The sequence below is a fragment of the Abramis brama genome, assembly GCF_963993115.1.
Source record: "Abramis brama genome assembly, chromosome: 9".
Taxonomy (NCBI): Eukaryota; Metazoa; Chordata; class Actinopteri; order Cypriniformes; family Leuciscidae; genus Abramis; species Abramis brama.
In genome coordinates, this window is record NC_139971.1 from 31,473,578 (window position 1) to 31,496,767 (window position 23,190).

General features: G+C 37.5%; 1 protein-coding gene across 1 annotated transcript in view; it reads left to right on the forward strand.

Moving 5' to 3' along the window:
• cdh13 (cadherin 13, H-cadherin (heart)) overlaps positions 1-23,190 on the forward strand; it is a 364,060-nt gene that overhangs the window by 317,838 nt on the left and 23,032 nt on the right. Inside the window, exon 11 of the mRNA XM_084125023.1 lies at positions 8,419-8,561. Within this exon, the coding sequence (XP_083981149.1) occupies positions 8,419-8,561 (143 nt within the window). The remainder of the gene's footprint in view (positions 1-8,418; positions 8,562-23,190) is intronic.

Genomic DNA, 23,190 nt, shown 5'->3' on the forward strand with positions numbered 1-23,190 from the left:
GGGCATCCATCCTATTTTACAAACACAGGGCAGTCAGAGCATTAGTATAAGTGTGCCACTTGCTTGTCTCTGCTTGATATGTGTTTGCTGATAAAGAGGTCTGTTTTCTGGGCCATAGCATGCAATAAAGCTCAACACAGAACAGAACATTACAAATTTAAACACATATTAAAGAGGACCTATTATGCTTTAGGTCTTATGCAACTTTATTCAGTGTGTAATGTTGCAGTTTGAGCATGAAAAATGAGTTATTCTCTATATCAGTAAGCAGTGTTTCTAAACTCCCTGGAACTTACACTCAATATTCCTCATTTAAATATTTCTCACCCAAAGCATATGCAAAAAAAAAAGGGACATGGCCTGACTGAGTTGTAGTAGTGTGTTGTTTCTGAAACAAGCTGAAAGCGGTTGACCAATCTTAACCCAGCCAACCAATCAGAGCACATTGTGCTTTTTTTTTTTAAGGAGGGGCTTCATAGAGAAACTAAACAGAACGTTAACAGACTGGGAAAAGAGGTGCTGCAACAATGTAAAATATATTAAAAGCAATGTGTTTTTTGAACATTCAAACATTGGAACCTATTCTAGTAGACTCCAAAAGAGGGCATAATATGGCTTCTTTAATACTGGGACAAAAAGGGTTTCAAGTGTACATTTTTAGCACAACAAAATAATGTATTTTGTAGAGTGTAAAAATCCAAAATATTGTACTGCAACGATATCTACGGTACATACTGTATACATACATATTATTATTGGGAGGCTAGGTCATTTTTTTCCAGTGCTTTGATGCTGATTCAGTTCACTTCATAAATGTTAGAGAATGCTTACAGTATATTAGTATATATTGTTTAAATAAATAATTGATTATGTTAAATAATTATTATTGTTATTATTTTAAAACATTTATTTTATAAAATATATATTCTAGTTGCCTCACAAATAGATTAAATCTAGTTACATGATTTATTCCACTTTATTCATTCTAACTTTGCAACTACTACATATCAACTAACTCTCATTAGAGTATTAGCAGACTGTCTGATTAACATCTGCTAACACTTTATTTTGATGCTCTCCCAACAGACATTCTTATGACTATAAGTAGCTTTGCATCCACGGCAACTAGTTCTACTAACCTGAACCTTAACACCTAACCCTAACCCTAACAGTCTACTAACTATGGAAGCTTGTTTCCACCAAATAGTCCAGTCATTTTATGAAAAAAGGTTGAACAAATTGCAACAGAAGCAAACTCAACTTATTTTGTATCCTCAATATGTCCTGAGTAAGGAAAAAAAGGTCCAGAAGAATCCCATTAGGGGAAAGTTTTGAAAAAGACCCAAATATAGCCTATTCATACACCTATTCATTATTTTTCTTACGTGAATAGGGTAAAAATTTTAACCTTTAGATGTCACCATGAAAATTACTGATTTGTTTACTTACATCAAGACTAAATGGGTTCCATTCAGACCTTAACATCAAGTATTTTACTGTTATATGTCAACAAGATTCAACAAGACATTTTCACCTGGCTATACCCAATGTTTAGATCTGTTGTGGTATTTATGCAAATTAGCACATACGTAATTAGATTGTGCTCCATTTGTCCATGTTTACAAACAATTTAAAAAAACTTGTAATACATTTTTTGGTTGTCTTGATGTAAGTAGGCTAATCAACTCAGTAATTTTCATGGTGATATCTAAAGGTTAACATTTTTACCCTATTCACGTAAGAAAAAGAATGAATAGGCGTATGAATAGGCTATATTTGGGTCTTTTTCAAAACTTTCCCCTAATGGGATTCTTCGGGACTTTTTTTCCTTACTCAGGACATATTGAGGATACACAATCAGTTGAGTTTGCTTCTGTTGCAATTTGTTCAAGGTTTACCACCATGTTGGCTTAAAATGACTGGACTAAAAGTAATTGCGACTTTTTATCTTAAAATTCTCAATTTTAATCTCTCAATTCTGACTTTTTTTCTCAAAATTGCACGTTTAAATCTCGCAATTCTGACTTTATAGCATGCAATTGCGGGTTTATTTCTTGCAGTTCTGACTTTATAATCACAATTGGGAGTTATAAAATCAGAATTGTGAGATACAAACTCGCAATTGTTAGAAAATGTCAGAATTGTGAGCTGACTTTTTCCCCTTAGAATTAGACATTATAACTCGCAATTGCAAGTTTATATCTCACAATTCAAAAAAAAAAGAAGAATTGCGAAATATAAACTTGTAGTTAGTTGTTAATTGACGTGTAGTTGCACAGTTTATAGTTAGTAGAATGTTTAAAGTGTGCCGTCGAAATAAAGTGTAACCGATGATTTTATTTTATTAATCTTTTTTTTTTTTTTTGTAAACTAACTTTTATTTGCAATTGAGCTGTTACTGGCACAAGTGTTTTACACATAAAAATACACCTTTCATTATTTGCATCATCATTATATGGATGTTTATTGGAGAAATAGTTTTATATCAAGCCACAGGCCAACATGTGAGGCAGCAAAGATTTCTCCTCACATAGATCCTTTCCCTGAGCACAAACAGGGATAAAAGGACCAGAACTGATGTACGGAGCGGCCCTCCTGCAGCAGAGAAGCTCTCCCCTGTTCTCTATTAGAAGGTAATGTGGAGAAAAGCCCCCCTGGCCTCCGCCCCCTCGCAGAGATATAGGAGCATAAATATGCACTGCACCCCAGGCCCTCTCCAGGCCTGACACATCATGAAAGGGTGTAAGGAGTAAAAAGTATTTAAAAGGTGTCTCAAGGAGTGGCATTTCTTACATTTTAGATTGGGTGAAGAATATCTTTGTTTCTTCTTTTTCTTCTTTGGTTGGAGATGGAGGTTTAAAGCTACTTCTCTACAATGCCCTAACCCTGGTGAAGTGAGGTTGTTTGTATTTGTGAGCAGTTGCTATTGTGCGATTGTGGCTGAAATATAGGTTTCTTGTCTTCAGTCCAGCTGTCAGGCACATTAGCAACATAGAGATTTTAATGAGCTACTAAACACATGAAAAGCTAAATAAAAAAATTTTCGTATTTTTTTTTTTTTCTTTCATGTCATATTTTGGCCATTTTTGTTTTATTATGACTAAAATGCCATCATTTTAATCAGCAAAAATAAATGTTATTGCAACCAAATATGCAAACGTTTTATATATGAATTTACAGTACAATGTTTTTAGAAGAGATATCTAGTAAGAATATGATTGTTTCATATAATATTCTTTAGATTTGTCTTAGTACATTAGTCAAATCAAATCAAATCAAGTATATTTGTATAGCGCTTTTCACAATACAGATTGTATCAAAGCAGCTTCACAGTATTAAATTAAAATAAAATAATACAACAAGGTTTGTTTCTAGTGGAATTTATTGATTGATAGAATAAAATTAAATATCCCCAAAATATCCCCAACTGAGCAAGCCAAAGGCAACAGTGGCAAGGAACCGAAAAAACTCCATCAAGTGGCCTAATGGTGTCCTAAAACTCCATCAGGTGACCTAATGGAGAAAAAAAAAAACCTTGGGAGAACCCAGGCTCAGTCGGGGCCAGTTCTCCTCTGGCATTTATGAACTAGAGGCCGGATTGTAGTTTGAACTGTAAGATTAAAAATATTATATGAATGCCTGGCCGAAAAGATGCGTCTTTAATCTAGTTTTAAACTGGGAGAGCGAGTCCGAGCAACGAACAGTATCAGGAAGACTATTCCAGAGTTTTGGAGCCAAATGCTCTCCCTCCTTTGGTTGATCTGGATATCCTAGGTAGTAGGACATTAGTCATTGTTAATATCTTGCAGTGTTATATTTTTCCTCCTCATGGATTTTTCAACAGTATGTTTTAATTAAAAGCATTCAATGTAGTCAACCGAATTCCTTTGATGTAAAATATAAATTTTAAGTATACCCCTGAGATTCACTTGAAAATGATAACTCTGTCATTATTTACTCCCTTGAATATTTGGTTTGTAACTAAAATGTATTTTTGTTGATTCAAAATTACATGCATGCCATTTATTTAGATTAAAACTAAAATGAGCAAATATGACAAGACATATTCACTAAATTGAAAGAATATTTAACTCAAAGGGGGAAAAAATCACTAAAATAAGGTTTGGAACTTTGTTTTGAGGCTTAGTAAATGTAAACTATCCTTGCAATATTTCAATAATTTAACAGCACATTTGCATGTTCACGGTTCTCTGATGTCAGTTAATGCTCAAAACATGAAGATAAACAAATACAATATTTAATATTTTTTTAGTATGTGTTGTACTGTTTTTTTATTTATTTGAATTTTACATTTTTATGATTTAACTAATGATCTTTTCATAAACTCACAAACTCCCTGCAGTTTCCTCACGAATCCCCAGGGATTTGCAAACTCCAGTTTGAGAAACATTGAATTATTGTTATGATGTGCATTTTCCATCTTTCCATCTTTGGGCCTGTTTACACTTGGTCACTTCATGCAATTTTACTGATCAGATAGCGATCCAATTTGTTAAAACTCTTCCATTTACAATTGTCCACATAAATGTATCTCTGCAAAACGAATACAAATCCGATCTTCAATTCCTGCGCTATATGCAAATTTAATGGTGTTCACGTCCATGGAAGCAACAGATATGAGCTGCAATTTATTTATTATTAGCTAATTTCAAGTTCAAAGACAGCAATAGGAGAGAAAGTGCTGGTAAGATCATTTAGGCTCTTTCTGAAATCGCCCCATATACCCTCATTCACTATTCCCTTCGTTAGTCCACAAATATATTAGTCCACTGCCACATTTGCACTTGCTGTTTAATAATTATCTGAAACAACTGACAGCTCCAGTAGTAACATGAAAAGATTTATCTTGAACTCTGTCATGGAAACTATGTATAAACTTTAATTAAACAATTTAATAATCAAATAAATAGGAATTCATACCTGTATGATATTACGCTGTAGCCACATTGGACCAGCGGTTTGGAAAATGGATGGATGGATGATTCAGATTCACGATTGGATAACTCCGGTCAGAGAAAACACATGAAGTGACCAGGTGTAAACAGGCCCTTTGTCTTCAGAGATATTTTATTAAAAAGCATTTTCTTTAGTAATTTTGTTGATGAGATTAGATATATACAATTTCAAGATGTTTTTACATGCGTTTCCAGCATGTGTCTTAGAAAATTTGAATTTACTTCACAGACGTGAAAAAATATGTTATTTATAGTATGAATAAGGGTAGTGTGAATGAAATTCGGACATACTACATCCACCATGTTGTTACAGTCACGTGACCTACCAAAATGGGAAAGCACACTTTGGAATCTCAGCGGAAGTAGTACGTCATCCGGGGACTTTTCACCTACTGTTTTTCGAATACATTGTATTCAGACATACTCTTTTTGTCATACTGTTTTTTTCACAGCCAATATAGTAAGGAAGTATTCAATTTCAGGCGCAGCGTTTTACAGACTAAAATATATGCTGATGAAACTTTTGTGTCTTTTATCCTTTCTCTGTGGACTTTGGGTCTGGAGAAGTTTTGACCCAGATTCTCCTCAAGACATCCCAGCTAACAGGGAACGTTCTCAGAATTTCGGCTAACATTCTGGCAAGGTTCTATCAAAGTTATGAACAAATGTTCTTCCAGTAACATCAATAGAACGATTGTGTTATCGAAGTTTGTGATATTTAATATTGTTCTTAAAACGTTAGCACAAAAAAAAAGTATACCTTGATGAATGGAATATTACCATAATGTTTGCATAACCATATATATATATTTTTAAACATTTTAAAAACTGGATGATTTGAACATTCTGAGAACATTGTGTAATAACATTTTCATAACTTAATAAGAACATTAGCAAAATGCTCTTAGAACATATTTTTGTTAGATGGGATGCTGGCAAATCACTTTTCTTGAATAATTTCCTGTGCGAGCAAGAAGGTACACAACTTTGGCCAAAAGGACGAGGATTTTGTGGTATCCTTCGTAGTTTTTATCATTTTATCATCGTGTGATAATGTGTGGAAATGAAAACACCTACATCAGCCGAAGCTTTGATTACATGTGAAAGGTCTTTGACAGCTTATTTGTGGTCATTAGCACGTATCGTTATAGATAACATGTTAATTTGCATAATGTGTTTTTAATGGCACGCTAATGACATTGAGAGGAGGCTAATTGGGTGAAGCACTGTGTGTGTATCAGTTTTCTTACAATATAATACTTATGAACAAGTGTCTAGGCCACACCCCCTTTGCAAACTTTCAGGCTGTCTGATTAATGGCAGTGTAAAAGGTCTTAGAAATAGATTCCAGAAATGAAATATCCATTTGTTTTGTGTCAATATGAATTGCCAGTTCATGCAAGTCTCTCAGAGTGTGCTGTCGAAAATAAATGAAGGGTTGTCAGAGCCGTGATGCTGCACAGCAGACAACACCAAAAAAAAAGTCAATGGCATTGACTTACTTTCTGAACTCCAATAGTAACCATCTGTGACAACTACCAACCACCTAGTAACACCATAGCAACCACCCAGAATACCTTAGTAACTGCCTAGCAACACCATAGCAACCACCCAGAACAGCCTAGCAACACCCTAGCAACCACCCAGAGCACCTTGGAAACCGCCCAGAACACCATAGCAACCGCATAGTAAAACCCTAGGAACCGTGTCGAGTTTTGCCACTGCAAGCACCACTCACATTTTCTTCAGGAAATGTACATTCTAGTTATTATTATTATTATATGCAAGAAAATGTCACACTATTCAGATTCTTGTACTTTGCAAACTTGCATGTGTCTTTATATTATTTTCAGTTACAGAAGATTTTTTTTATTATTATATACAAGATAATGTCATACTTTTCTGATGTTTGCACTTGGCGTATAAAGCTGCTCTCTTATCCAGTGGCTCAAAGCTATTGACTGCATTTTCAGCCTTTGTGACACACTCCAGGCCAGAAAAAAATGTCTCTAACAAATGCCAGCTGATTTTACAGGAGAATTACAAACTATCCACTTGCGCATCTGAGTCAGGATGTAAGGTATTTGTACCCAGAGTAGCGTGATGGTAATCTCATGCTAGCTTGTTTCCGGGAGCTTGTCCTCGTGAATCAGAGAACATTTCCCTGGGATGCGTTGTGATGGAATGTTGATAAGATAGAATTGCTTTGTGAAAGGTGCTTTTTGCTGTCAGAAGGGAATAGAAGGGGGCACAATGGAGCAAAAAGCAGTTTACTTTTTTTGGTCTCAACTGGTCTCAAAAATAAATAAAAAACATGTTTGTACATAAATTGTTTACAAAAATAGTTTAAAAATAATGTATTGCTGCTGTGGGAGAACTTTCTATTTAGTAAAGAATCCTGAAACAAAGCAGATATTTTAAACTATTTAAATATTTCACAATATTACTGGTTTTTACTGTTACTATTTACGCATATGTATATATATATATATATATATATATATATATAAATGCAGCCTTGGCATAAATGAGCATAAGTCCTTTCTCTTTTCTCTTTTTTCTTTTTTCCAAAAAAATCTTACAGACGGTAGTGTATGGGTAAAATTTTAATCAAATATTGTTTTCTTTTATTCTTAAATATAAACTTACTAAAACATGTTATTAAAGAAAGAAGAATCATAAACATTATACAGTCACTCGTAAAATATGCTATGTGTCTTTATTCCCCATTTCTGTTTTTGCTTTAGTGAGCAACTCCAATTTTTTTAACCCCTTAGGACAGGAAAAAGCTTTTTGGAAAGGTATCCGAGTCAGCAAGACTTTTCAGAAAAAAAATTAAATCCCCCTCCTCTGTTTTGAAAGAGTCTCTATGGGTTTCCTAAAAGCAGTAAAGCCAGAGAACTTGGCATTTTATTTCAAGTCTGTAAATCTGTGACTCAATTTTAGATTTCAGCACTACTGCAACTATTTTATCCAATCGTGTATACGCACATGCTTAGTTGTTCTGGGGGTCACGGTTGAGATGTCACATGGTTAACCAATTACAAAAGGCTCATTACTCTTAGAGGTGTCGTTGCAGGTCATTTATCCCTCCTACATGTTTCAGGCACTCTTTTTGCTCCATTTCTTCTTATTCCACTTTCAGCTTACCTTCCTGATAACCCGTCCACACTCTGTAGTGCTAATGCTTGAGGTAATGTTGCTTAAAGGTCAAAAACCTGGTCTGGGAATCAAAAGGTTGTAGGTTCGAACGCCGCAAGGGGGTAATCCATGAGCTGTCAGCATTGTGTTCTTGAGCATACATCGGTTGGTCTAATGGGGATTGTCCCTGCAATAAGTGGACAAATAAACTGAAAGACATTTAGAAATCCTTGAGTTTCGATACAGTTCAAAAGCACGACCCATTCCAAGAGTGTATGTAATGGTCATGTGTGCCCCTCAGGTTCGCTGTGTTGAGAGACCCGGCAGACTGGCTGATCGTGAACCCGTTCAAAGGCAACGTCACCACCAGGGCCATACTGGACCGCGAGTCTCCACATGTTCACAACAACCAGTACACTGCTCTATTCATGGCCACAGATAACGGTAGGGCTTTTTTTTTCTCTAACACACATACATTTACTTACATTTTCAAACACACTGAAACATACAATATTGATACATCAATAAAATGTGAATTATTTACGTATGAACACCTTTTAGAAATACAAATGTGTACGAATCCTTATTTATCAATATTAAAATCTAGAGCTGTCAAAAAGTAACCTTGGGTACGGAAATTTTAAAATCGTGACACTTTGAGCGATATTGAGCGGAATCGTAAACACCTCTGATTGGCCATTGTGTTCACGCACTCATCAGATATGCCTGTAATTAAATGGCGCCAAAACGCAACATAAATTCCCAAAAGTAATAAATTTTATTTGTGTGCTGTAATCCACATCTTTACAATCCATACGTTTGCGAGACCCAAATTCAAGACCTTCATCTCAATCGCTTCTCAGCAGTGACCGCAACCGTCAAAAATCCTGCGATCATTGCAAATAAAAAAATGCCGCCAAGGAAGCTTTACAACATGTTTTACAGCAGTGATATATATATATATATATATATATATATATATATATATATATATACATATATATATATATATATATATATATATATATATATATATATATATCAAAATAAAAGTCCTTCAACAAAACTGGGGAAACAGTTTTGCTCTTCAAACAATTTGCTCTTCAATAAGGATTTGTACAATGAAACAGTGGTTTCAAAATCAAGTGCTCAGCACATTGAAATGTTTCTGAAATGTCAGATCAAGCAGCATGATATTAAATGCAATAAATAAATAAATTTTTACTTTTGTCACCTCACTTGTCATCGAAACTAAACACTATCACGGTGAGCCCATTTTATAGTATTCTCTTTTCAAGTCATCAGCCACGGATTATTCTCCCACCACTGGAAATTACACGCTTCTGCAGGTCGGAGAACACAGTTGTTACATTAGTGCTCTCTGGGTAGTGTAGTAATTTCTCTCACTTGGCATAAACAACATTTAATTAACCTCTGAATGAGTCACTTCTCAATGTCAAATCTTCTGACGGGGACACTTGGAGGGATTAGAGTAAGAAGGAATGTTCTCTCTTTCTCTTTCTCTCTCTCTCTCTCTCTCTCTCTCTCTCTCTCTCTCTCTCTCTCTCTTTTTGTTTGTCTGTAGGAGGTTGGATTTGGCATTTGAGAGATGACAGATCCATTAAAGGAAACAAGCCAACCAAAACACTTCTCAAAAGTGCTCATTTTTGCAGCTTTTAAATTTGTGATTTCATACTGTGAGAATTCATGCTTTCAAGGGGGCTAAATGCACTTTTCCTCTCTCTATGTACATCCCTGTGTTTGAAATAGCACACAAATACTACTCTTATTATTTTTGGGGTAACACTTTACATTCACAGTACATTTACCATTCAAAAATTAATTATGGTAATTCAAATACACTGTAAAACATTTCTAACCCTCCCAAATCAAAAATTTCAAGTGACCGATAACATCTAAATTTTTCAATTGGCCCAAGTGAACTTCTTGTTGCAATAGTCTGTTAACATTGGCTCAATGAGAAATAATACTTCAGACTAATTGAAAAATTTAGATGTTATCGGTCACTTGAAATTTTTGACTTGGGGATGTAATTTTTTTTTACAGTGTAGTAATAGTATATTACAATTCAAAATAACTGTTATATATAAATTCAATGTTATATATTCCAAATTTTATATATATATATATAAGTATATGTTTATGAATACCATCAACTGAATGCATAATATTGAACGTTAATGAATCTTGCACAATAAGTCCTAGTTGGAAACTGTTTAAAAATACTAGTACCTAGAAACATTTAGCAATTTCAAATACTTAAAAAAGTAGGCGGTATACAGTATATATACTGTATACTAGTATTTTATTTCAAACATTGCCTCACTCTATTTACAGTATATCTCTCTCTTTCCTCCTTATATTCTCTTCACATATAATTTAGTCACAAGGTCTGGATGAGATGTGCTCATTTCAGAATATGTATATGCGGCACTGTTGACTCTGAGCAGTCTTCCTGTCATCACCACCCTCCCTAATTCACACTCTTTCTCTCTCTCTATCTCCTTCTCACATGAGGGAATTGGGGAGTGTGAGAGATGTTGATTTTAGGCTAAATTGCTTTCTGTGATCGTGAGGAAAGCTAGATTGTGAGGCCAGAGAAATGCAAGTGGCTTCGTTTGCGTTGGGGAGTATATCAAGGCAGGTGAACCCCACAGCAAAGAGCAAATAACATATAAGAATGCCACAGCCCAGACATCAATCTGAGTATATATGCAAATCCAAGTTTAACTTAAGATCGATAACGGTTAGATTTTTTATTTATTTCATGCTCGTAATAAGTTATTAATCATTGTTTGCTGAGGTTTCAAAAAGGTTACGGTGACTTGCGGCTATGTGTCATATTTCAGAGTTGTTATTTGCATTGAGATGTAGACATTTGAGATGCAGACCAGAGGCTTATTTAAATAAATGTCAAATGTCCAAAAATAAGTTTTACTTTGAGGTCACTTACTGCATTATCTTTCTCCGTTTACTAGTTCAACTGAGTTCACTTAGTGGGAAAGGATATCTTATTTTTAGGCGCTATTAAAGTCACAATGAAATCAAAATGAGCTATTTAAAAAAAATTACAGAATGATGCAGTGTTTAGTATAAATGATTTATCCGTGAACATCATTATTTTTGTTTTGTTTTTTAATTCATGTGCATTCATAATCTTTAATCAAAAACACTATCACCTCCCCCTCCAAACAACATCTTCATGATGTTTGTTAGTCCAGTTAGTTTGTTAGTTTGTTAGTTAGTTAGTTAGCAACGCCCAACTTCCTACGAAATCAAGTCCCGTCCTACATTTTTTTACTGATTCTTTAAGCCGTTTCAATCAGATATACATCAAAATGAGGCTTGCCACTTGCCTTGCCTTGCCTTGCATCTTCCATCATAAAATGGCCCTGATATGTCACTAGACATTAAGAAATCATGTTCATTTCAAATACTTATATCACTGACAACAGTAGTTCGGCCAGGATATTGTCATTTAAAAAGTGAAGTTGCAGCCCTCAACTGATGTTGATGTTGTCATGTTGTGTTTTGGCCTGAAGCGCCACCCTCCACCTATTCACCAATCACGAAGTCAGTAGTGTTTCAGCATCCGGGTTGCCAGCTCAGCTCTAGTTACCACAGCTGCAGCTACAAACGTTCGTGCTGGATCCTGCAGCCTATCTGGCAACCTCGAGTCAGGGGGGAGGGGGAGGGGATACACTGCTCTACAGTAATTTGAAAGTGATTGCAGTACCAGTTTTGGCCACAATCTTACATACGGCTCCTTTAAACGGATAGTTCACCCAAAACTCTTAATAAACTCTTAAATAAAAGGGTTTCATATGACTTGTGCACTGTATTACAAGTATCTTGAATGATGAATGATGTATGATGTATTTTATGATGTACATCAGCAAATTATTCTTTTGAATCTTCTTTCAAATTCTTTTTTTGTTTTCTTCTAATTAATCATTTTATCAGTTTTGTAGTTTAGATAATGAAAATATGATTTTGGACTTGATCTTCTTGACTACAACACTGCATTTTATCCAGTTGATAAAACCAATTAGAAGGATTTGGATAATCAGTGAATAATGACTAATAGTCAATAATAATGGGCCCTATTTTAACAGTCTAAGCACATGGTCTAAAGCGCACGGCGCAAGTGCACTTAGCGCGTGTCCGAATTCACTTTTGCTAGTTTAATGACGATAAAAATGGTCGGCGCGCGGCGCATGGTCTAAAAGGGGTTGTCCCTATTCTCTTGTCCCTATTCTCCTAACAATCAGATTGTAACTTCCCATTCCCTCTAAAAGCCAGTTGCACTCGCACCATGGCGGGTTGCTATTTACATGGCGGAATTTACAAGCGGAAAGACTGAACGCTTCTCCAGAGAGGAAACGAATTTGCTCGTGCACGAGGTTAAAGCGTGGATTCCACCATATATTTATGTACACAATTTTAATCTTTTACATCCTTTTATTTTTAATATTTGGCTAGTTTGTATGCTGCTGCGCATCCCTGTGTGTGTAATAAGCAGAGTGGAAGAGCATTGTGGACCCGCCTATAGGCGCATATCACTAATGCAAAAATAAAAAAACTGCGCCATTGACTTTAGACCATGTTTTTGTTGGTCAATGGCGCAGTCTAGCCTATTTCAATTGCCTCACAATAGCAACGCACCAACAATGCGCCTGAACACACCTTGTTTTCAGACCAGCATGCCCATGGGCGCACAAATAGGCGCAAATGCATTTGCTATTTAAACAACGTGGCGCAGGACCTGAAAATGATAACTGCGTCGGGCTGAAACTAGCAAAAAACACTTGCACCACATTTCGCCAGGTGTATGATAGGGCCCTTAATTTTCTCCCAAGTTATTGAATGTCTTTAGAAGACCTGGAGTCTCGCACACAAAACTTAGGCACCATATTGATGATCCTTTTCTGTTGCTTTTATTGTTATTTTAAAGCTTAGAACCACAAGTATTCATTTATTTTCACTATATTTAAAATAGTGACTAGGTTATTCTTCAAAATATAACGAAATGTGAAAAATATGAAAAGTCATAGAGGTTTTGAACAACATGAGGTTATGTGAATAATGGATGGATGAACTATCCCTTTATCTTTCTCTGAGTAAATAGAAAAGCTTGTCTTTTAGATATTTGTCTTTGATATATTATTATGGTGAGGACTTGTGTCAGTGCTTCAAACAGAGTGTTAACAGTATGCTTTTCTTTTGTGTGTCTGTACGGCTGTATGTACAGCGCTGCATTTTACACCGCCTGTGTTTCCCTGGTATCCCAGGCAGATCTAGTCTATCACAGACTCCCTATTCTGTGGCAATCTGTCCGATGATTGCATGACATGAAAGTCACACTGGTCACTAACAGGCTATCGATCTAGACTGGAGTCCCATGTCTTTATTTCAAGGGCTCAGATGAGTGTTGCCTCTCTATCTCTCTCTCTCTCTGTCTGACCGCTGACCACAGAGAAGTGGAGAGCGTTGATTGAACAAGAATGATAGAAGGGAGAGGGAAAATGAGAAGATGCTGAACTGATAGAAAAGAGTGCAGATAGGACTAGGTGGAGACAGAGTCGATGTAGCTTAGTCTGTGTGCACTTGTAGTCTGTTTTCTACCCATGTGTGTTTACATGTACAGGTATGACTACATGCTAAATGAATAGTTCACCTAAATGTAATTCTTGAGATCACTTACTCACCCCCATGTCAATGTAACCCTCATATTAATTAATTTTTATTTTATAAAGCCCATATGAAAATGAGAGACAACATGTCTTTGCTTTTATTCTTTACATATACTATCATTTAAAAGTTTTGGGGTCGGTAAAATGTTTTTAAAAGAAATCTCTTCTGCTCACCAAGGCTACATTTATTTGATCAAAAATACAGCGAAACAGTAATATTGTGAAATGATCAAACGCCATTACTCCAGTCTTCAGCACATGATCCTTCTAATATGCTGATTTAGTAAAAAATGTCTTCTTATTATCAATTTTGAAAACAGTTGTGCAGCTTAATATTTTTGTGGAAACGTTTTTTTTTTTTTCTGAATTCTTTGATTAATAGAAAGCTCAAATGAACAGCATTTATAATTAAATAGAAATGTATTTTAACAATGTGTAGACTTTACTGGCACCAATGTATTGCATTCTTGCTGAATAAAAATATAAATTTCTTTAAAAAAAAATCTTTCCAGAATTTGACATTTATCTGTGAGGAACAAAGACCAATTTCATGTAGCCTGTAGATTTAACTTATGTTGCTTAATAGCAAAAATGCAGGCAAGTTGTTCCAAACCTGTATGAATTTCTTTTTTCTGCTGAATTTGGAACAACTTGAGGGTAAGTAAATGATGACAGAATTTTCATTATGGGGTGAACTATCCCTTTAAGTCCAGAACACAAACTAAAATTTTACAATATCAGTTTGGAACAATCAGTCCTACCAACCTCTAACCTTGAGTTGGAGTAAATGGATCCATTTTGCAGCTCCCAGTGTGTGAAGTTGCAGACTCACTGGAGTGGTGGGGAGATGCTGAAGTGCAACACTTCTCTGAGCCTGGATGGCTAAGTCTTGTCTGTCAGCCTGGGGTTAATGATTCAAGTCCTTACAACACCTGCTGGAACCACACCATGCTCAGAAGCGTGGAGATGGAGGGACTGTGCTATTTCAACATGGGCAGAGGTTCTGTCATTTAGAGGGCCTAATCAGTTGTTTCGGTGTGAGACACAGGCAGATTTTTCTTCTGTTCCTTCATTCCCCACTGTGCCAGCAGATGTTCACCCATTCCATCACTCTTCAGGGAGTGTGTATGTGTGTGTGTAAACCGCCCACCATGTTTATGTCCTGTTTCCTATGGAAGGTTGGTTATCTGTATAAAGTTAGCTTTCTTTCTAGAACATTTTCTAATGTTCATTTAGCCCTTGTCCTTTTTTGTTTTTTCTTTTTCTTTTTTCCCACGAAGAAGCTACATAACAGAGATTTACATATACGTATTCCACAAGACAAAATAATAACGAAATGTACACAAATTATTGTGTTTAAAAGTTTACATATTTTTTTCCTGTTTTGCCTCAGTGATCGTTTGCTAGAGCTGGGATTGGATATGGATTTCCTGATTAGATTTAATTTAATTCTATTTTATTATACAACATTGTGCAAATACTCACAATGCAACCAAATACAGAAATGTGCTGCAAATACTCACAATGCAATCAAATACAGAAATGCGCTGCAAATACTCATAAAGCAACCAAATACAGAAACACGCGGCAACTCACAATGCAACCAAAATACAGAAACCCTCTGCAAATACTCAACGCAACCAAATACAGAAACACGCTGAAACTCACAATGCAACCAAAATACAGAAACGCGCTGCAAATACTCACAACACTACCAAATACAGAAATGCAACCAAATACAGAAACGTGCTGCAAATACTCACAATGCAACCAAATACAGAAACGCGCTGCAAACACTCACAACGCACACAACTGGCTGGGACCACTTATTGTTCAATGTCTACTTGTCAGTGGTGTTGTCCATGAACTGAAAGGTGAATTGTTTGTTTATTTTAATAAACGTTTCTGCGTTTCTAAATTTGGTTGCATTGTGAGTATTTGCAGCACATGTGTTGGCAGACTGATGAAGATGATATCTTAATTTGATGGTGTTTTTTTTCTATTTGCATGTGTTTTCTTCAGTTGCGATGCGTTGAGCTCGCTAGGCCACCGTACATATAAGGCAAAAAAATAAATCACAACTTGCTGCTTATAGAGTGAATTTGCTCCCTCCTTTACATGAAGAATATGTCTTATTGAATAAGCCTCCTATGTAGGGCACATCTTCCTGCCTCTAGACATCCAGTATCACCATTAAATATGCCCTGGAAACAAAATAATGTCACGTAGCTCAACACCACTCCTCTAAGAAGCATCATGCTGTTGTCGCATGCTGTGCTTTCATGTTATGTCACAGTTGCCCACATCTTTGCATTTTATTTAAAAACTCATCTGCTGATGTTCACTTGTCATTTAGGGCAGGCAATGTATTATCAGGAATGTTGCTGCACAATATAAAAGGCTCTTTATGTATGCATGAGAGGTTTGCTTGGAGCATTAGCATATACCGCTGAGACCTTTGAACATCCGCATTGTGGAGGGAGGAACTGTATTCATCGCTCCAGTGCTACCAATCTAGCTCCGAGGCATTTGTTTGGATAACATGCTGTTTTCTTGTATTCGGCCTCCACACCTGCCCTAGTTTTGCACAGAGATTGTTGTGAAGTCCTTGCTAATTTAAGGTCAAATCTTTGCATTGTTGTAGCCAGTGTATTCAAATTGGTCAAACCTCCAGGGAAAGAAAGACATTATGAGCCTATATAACAAATGATTTTAACTTAATAGTTCTTAAGATAAATTTGAATTTGATAACGTGTAAGAATGTGCAGTTCTTGAAAAACTTCTTACATTCTTAAATATTTTCTTAAGAACTTTTTCTTAAGTATAACAAAAATGTTGGTCTATAAAATTCTCATTTATTATAGGAATGTTTTGTGAATGTGGTGAGCATCTTATGACTGCAATGCCATTCAGGTGAATAGAAAGCTTGTTGTAATATTCTATTTATATCGTTCAGAATTTCACTTATATTTTTAGATTTCATTCATTTTTTACCAATTGGTCCAGAGAAGAGTAACAGTTAAGGGAAGTCCTTGTATACTTGCCTGTGGCACTGTCATGTCCATAATTGGTGCTCTCCAATTTAGAGACTTTCCTTTTAGAGGAGAACTCAAAATGAGGGACAGATGTCGGCAGAGAGGTGTTTCTTCCAAGCAGATCCTCTCTCACTATACTTTGAAGAATAATGAAGATGTTCAAGGGCCCTCAATACTGTAGCTATATCCAAGAGCTATAATGGTGCCATAATGAGATCAGAAAGCCAAGGACCTCACAGTTCTTACCATCCAAAGCTTTGGTTTCTCCACTGCTTCTCTTGACAAACTCACTCTGCCCTCTCAACAGTCAAAACATCTTTCTACTTCCTCTGGCTCTCAAGGGCCATAAGATAAAAGGAGGGTGGACTTCTGTGCAGGAGACCGTTGCTTTTTGAGATCAAAGAAACTTGGGAAACTTGGAAAAGGTGTAGGTGTTGCCTGTTGTAGATTGTCCAAGGCTTGTGGAGAGCAAGTGTTTTGGTTGGTTGCTTTACCAAGTTAATAAGACAGAAAAACACAGGAAAGCGCCGCACACTCTTAAATTATTGTGCCCTGTCTGCTGGCCTAAATTGACACTGATTGGTTTTTGCAGACACTACGGCATCTGATTTGTCTCTGGACTTTGAAGTCTGAAATGCTGTTGGAAGAACATCCTTGTCTCTAATAACACAACTCCTGTCACGTCCACTTGTTTGGCTTTCAAGGGGGAAATAGAGCTTAATCACACATCCTCTCTTCAAACTAAAGGGGACTTTGACGTAAAGAATAATGCCAGGCCTTGATTCAATATTATATACTGATGAAAGGATGGTCTAGGCATTGTCAAAGCAGAGTTAGAGAGTTCCTTCACTCCAGGTTTCTCATTAAATGGAACCCAAGAGGCTAATCAGAGGCTTTTGTTCTAAAGGGACTTGCAGGTTTAATCGGATACTCATTGTCAGGTTCCAGCTGAGCTTCCTGTGAAGCAAGAGGGCCTGATTTTAATTGCAGATCAATTGTCTCCCTGGTTAAAGGGATAGTTCACCCAAAAATGAAAATTACCCCATGATTTACTCACCCTCAGGCCTTCCTAGGTGTATATTACTTTCTTCTTTCAGACGAATACAATCGGAGTTATATTAAAAAAATGTCCTGGCTCTAAGCTTTATAATGGCAATTAATTGAGGATGATATTTTGAAGCCCAAAAAAGTGCATCCATCCATGATAAAAGTGATAAAAGGGGTTAATAAAGGCCTTCTCAAGCGAAGCAATGTGTTTGTGGAAGAAAAATATCTACATTTATAACTTAAAGGGTTAGTTCACCCAAAAATGAAAATTCTGTCAGTAATTACTCACCCTCATGTTGTTCCAACCCCGTAAGACCTTTGTTCATCTTTGGAACACAAATTAAGATATTTTTGATTAAATCTGAGAGCTGGATCACTCCTCCATAGGCTTCTAAGACATTATAACTTGCTGGCCCAGAAAATGTATTAAAGACATCGTTAATATAGTCCAAGTGACTACAGTGGCTCAATCTTAAGTAAGCGACGAGAATACTTTTTGTGCTAAAAACAAAACAAAAATAACGACTTTATGTCTGTACAACACAGATGCGCTGCGCAGTTATACTACGTGAAATAACTCGAGGCCCAGAGAGAAGGAAATGAAAAGTGGAATAAAGTCATTATTTTTGTGGGGGTTTTTTGCGCACAAAAAGTATTCTCGTTGCTTTATAAACTTAAGATTGAGCCACTGTAGTCACTTGGACTATATTACCGATGCCTTTAATACATTTTCTGGGCCAGCAAGTTATAATGTCTTAGAAGCCTATGGAGAAGTGATCCAGCTCTCAGATTTAATCAAAAATATCTTAATTTGTGTTCCGAAGATGAACGAAGGTGGAACAACATGAGGGTGAGTAATTACTGACAGAATTTTCATTTTTGGGTGAACTAACCCTTTAAACGCCTCTCGCGGTTCAAACAAACAAGGCTGGGCAACAAACTCAAGGTCCCACGACATTTCTCTTTAAAAATTCTCGTTTAGACACTAATTTGTGACTGGTGTTTTGTTTTGCTCTATCCTCTATGCTTCCGCGTTCGCCAATGCGTCATGTGTCAGGTCAAGGGTTACTCTTTGGGTCCCCATGTGAAAAACAGCTTTAATTTCATACATAATTTTGTTTTTAAAAATGTAAAAATGCAGAAATAGAATATACAGTTTGTACAGTATAAAAAATCATTATGTCTATGAAATGTCCCCATAAAACATGAAAACCCAACATTTTGTGTGTGTGCGCGTGGGTGTGTGTGAAAGAGAGAGAGGTCATCAAATGTTAATGGAATCCATTGTTAACATGACGATCCACTAAAAATCACTTTGAGACCAGTTAGCATCCTGTGTCATTTAATTTTGCATCCAAGCTTAGTAAATTACTCTGTGAATTATTTCTTATACTTTGCCACTAGCCATACGCTTTAGAATAGATGGAGTAGCCAGAAACTACCGGAAATCGTTAATTTTCAGTAAGAACTGGTCATTTGTGTTGCAGTGTGCAAAAGTGCCTGAAGGCGATGCGACAGAGTTGAGCAGAGTTTAACCGAAATACAATGACTTCCAATGTGAATGCAGACAGTGGAGCTCAAGTGTCCAGTTAGGTAGAAATTGCTGTAGAGCGTGGCAATAGAAAAGCCTGGATTTCCAGGGAATGCACAAACTGATAAAATATATACCTTGAGTGCAATGTAAGTTGTTTTAGATAAAAAGTCTAGCCAAATGCATAAATACTTGGTGGTTTTCAACTTTGCTAAAGGTCTGAAAATTTTGTTTAAGAGTGTTTTCTCTGATTTCTATGCTTAATATAACTTTACTGCATTTACCTTTAGGCATTTAGCAGATCATTTTATGATCAGGAACAGTGCAAGAAATTTATCACAAGAGTCAACAATATTTGTTACACAATGCCAAGTACAGAATACAATAGTATACAAGTTATAGAGCAAAAGTAGAGAAAGAGATAACAATAATTTATTCTGCTTCTGCTTCTGAGTCTATGCCAGCCCATATAACCATATGAGAAATAGTTGTGAAATTTGGCACAAAGATAAAGGACAGTCTGAACAATAACCATAACAATTTTGGACTCTCTATCTCAATCCCTCTAGCGCCACCAACTGTCCAAATTTGCACTTACATTTATGCTAATGACTTTTGAACAGTAAGTAATTCAGTAAAAACAGTACTGACTTGGCTCCCCCTCTGACTTGGCTCAAGACAATTGGACTGCTGTGACATAATTTTTCATCGTGAAATTTTTGACTTTTCCAAAAAAACTAAATTTTAGAACTGGTAGGTCAGACAGATATTGAGTGAAAGAGAAAGAGACGGTGAACAGACAGAAACGAACAGCAATACAGACAGAGACACACTTGGTATTAGCCCAAGCTGTTGGTAGTCAATTGGTCCATCTTGCAGAAAAGCATCAGGTGGAACAGACGCTATGGGCCAGTGGGTCAGTACCAAAATAAAGCAACTCCCTGAACCGAGGGTCTGTCTTTTGGGTCTGAGGGGATGAGATAGGGTCCTGTACTGTCACAAAATCATTAATGCAACCAAAGGCATCGTTCCCCGACCTGTCATTCAAACTTTACCTAAACAAGGATGGTAGATGTCAGATATTTTTTTTCTGGGTGTTTCTTCAGCAATGGCTACTTTCTTTCTCAGTGGACTTTCACAGGTTTACATTTTGTTTTTGTTTTTTTGTCCACTAACAATGTCCAACAGTTTATATAGGCATCACTGGTTAAATATGAATGTTGAATATGAATGAATGATTTTTTTGTTGTTGTTGTGTTTCATTGTTTTTTGCTAGCCATAATATTGGAACAGTTTTCACAGCTATAGAAAAAATGTAAAAGTGTTTTATAATGCCGAGAGGAAAGACAAAGAACAGTTTTGTATTTGATTGTGAATCTGCTCACGAACTGCTGAGGCTGAAAAACGATCTCTTCCATATCAACAATGTTTAGCGATGCATTAGGAAGAAGTTTAGAGAAGAGGGAATTGGATCTCAGCAAAGTCAGACAAGATATGAGCCTATATATATATCAGTGAACCATGACAAAGGGGAAAATAAATCACTCTCATTATGGATGGGAAAGAAGACTGCATCCGAAACATCCAGCCCCATTACATGCTGCATATGTAATAGACATATTTATGCAAACAACTCTTTCTTATCCTTGTCTCATGAATATCTTTTATGTCAATGCTGCATGTTAAACAAAGCGGTGTGTGCTCAACTATTCATGAAATCTGCTGTATATTTCAGCTCACGTTTACCTTAATCAATACTGATGTTACAGGGGTCGCCGGTTTATAAGATGAAAGTTATTAAGTGATAAACTGTGCTACTGCTCAGTTCTAGAACACTTTATGGTGCATCTAAATGTGTGTAATAGGCCTTCAATGTGAGTTAGAGGAGGAGGGAGCTCTTAGCACTGCTGAAGATGATTATGATGATGATGATACTGATGAAGATGGTAAAAACTAGAGCGATCAAGCGAGGAAATGTGTTTTTTTCTCAGTGAAGACAAATAACGTTAATGTTTTCTAACCACGTACAGCAATCGTGTGGAAATGGGGAGGATTTTTTCATTCCCTCATGCATACATGTCTTCTCTGAGTCCCACAGCACACATAGGAAAGCGTTGTGGCTTGTCGGAGGTTTAAAATCATTGGTTACCCGTAAGCCAATCACATAACGTTTGGTTATGGCGTGTGTTATGCGCATGCTCAGCCGCATCTAACTTCCACTGTAAACACATGTATGATGTGAAAACAAAACCATCGAGCGAAATACCGGAGTGAACATGGCTGTGAACGACTTTTGCAGATTATGTGAAGTAAATCTACGCATCCACGGTACAGTCAGCGTCTACGTCACGGCTTTCAGCCCGCCCTCTGTTCGTTGATTGGCCGGCTGTTTTCAGGCCGGGGGAAAACGGAAAGCTATTACGCTTTCTCAGACTGAATACAGAAGCGAAATGAAATTGAGCGGAAGTAGGAAGTCTGACGTAGTCAGGCTACGTTTTTTTAGCTTATAGTATGAATATGTTAGCCTTTTGAAGGTTATGAATAAGCTGGTGTGTTCCAAAACAATGACAAAATTAGCATTTAGGAGATATAAGCATTCAAAACTTACAGTCTCTCACTTCCGCTAAAATGGATCACGGACTTCAGTTCTCTTACGAGAGTTCTCTCGTACTGCGTTCGTAGAACGCTGCGGGAAAAGTCTCTTTTCACGAAATACTGAAGCAAAATTATCCTTAATTTTCATATTTGTAAAACGCATTGCGGCAGTGCACAGCCATGGCGAGACGGCTCGCTCACTCATTGGCTGTTCTGCGGCAACTGCATGAGCCTATCGAGCGAGGGCTGATGCAACATCAGACCAATGAGAGTGCTTCGCGCGCTCCTCGTCACATCCCGCCGAAACGGGTGTGGCCATCCCCTATAAAAGGAGCTCGAGTAGGCTGATTCAACTGATTTTCATCTCTTCAGCGAAGCTCACGCATCGCTGGATCACGGAGAAGCAAGCGTCGTCGAGGCAAGCTTTTCAGCGGGACGAGCCCTTGAAGCCGCTGGCCTTCGCCGCCTTCTACTGCCGTACCTGCTGCGCTTTCCGGCGCTTCATATCCTTTATCTGCTCTGTTCTGTGTGTGTGTGTGCAGTGTTCCCCGAACACTCACCCCTAAAAGAGCCGCGTCTTTTTCAAGATGCCATCCTGTGGCTCGTGCCGAGCCCCGCTCACCGAGGGAGACCGCCATGTTATTTGCGTCTCCTGTCTGGGCGAAGATCACGCAGCGCTCGCGCTCGCTGACGGCGGCTGCCCTCACTGCGAGCTTTTGCCGATGGTGACTCTGCGGACTCGCCTGGCACAGTTCTCCGAGCCTGCGCCCCCCGCCGCGGTGCCGCGCCGTAAGAAGCGCCGCTCGCAGCGGGCCCCGGAACCCACCTCTTCCCGACAAAGCTCGCCGGCTCGCCCGCCAGCTTCACCGGCTTCCCCCGAAGCACTTCCTGATGCTCAGCGCCCGCAGTCTGCCGCCGCTTCATCTGAGGAAGTTGTTTCTGAAGTCGAGTCGGTCGAAAAGGATTCCTGCTCTCTGCTAGCTTCAGGCAGTGAAGACTGGGCGAGCTCTGCGGATCTCACGCCTCCTGCCCGAAAGCCGTCGGCTAGAGCTAGCATCGAGAGGGAGCTCATGCGAGTACTCGCGTTGGCCGCGGCGAGCCTCGGCCTCGAGTGGTCTGCACCGGAACTCCCCTCGCGCACCCGGCTTGAT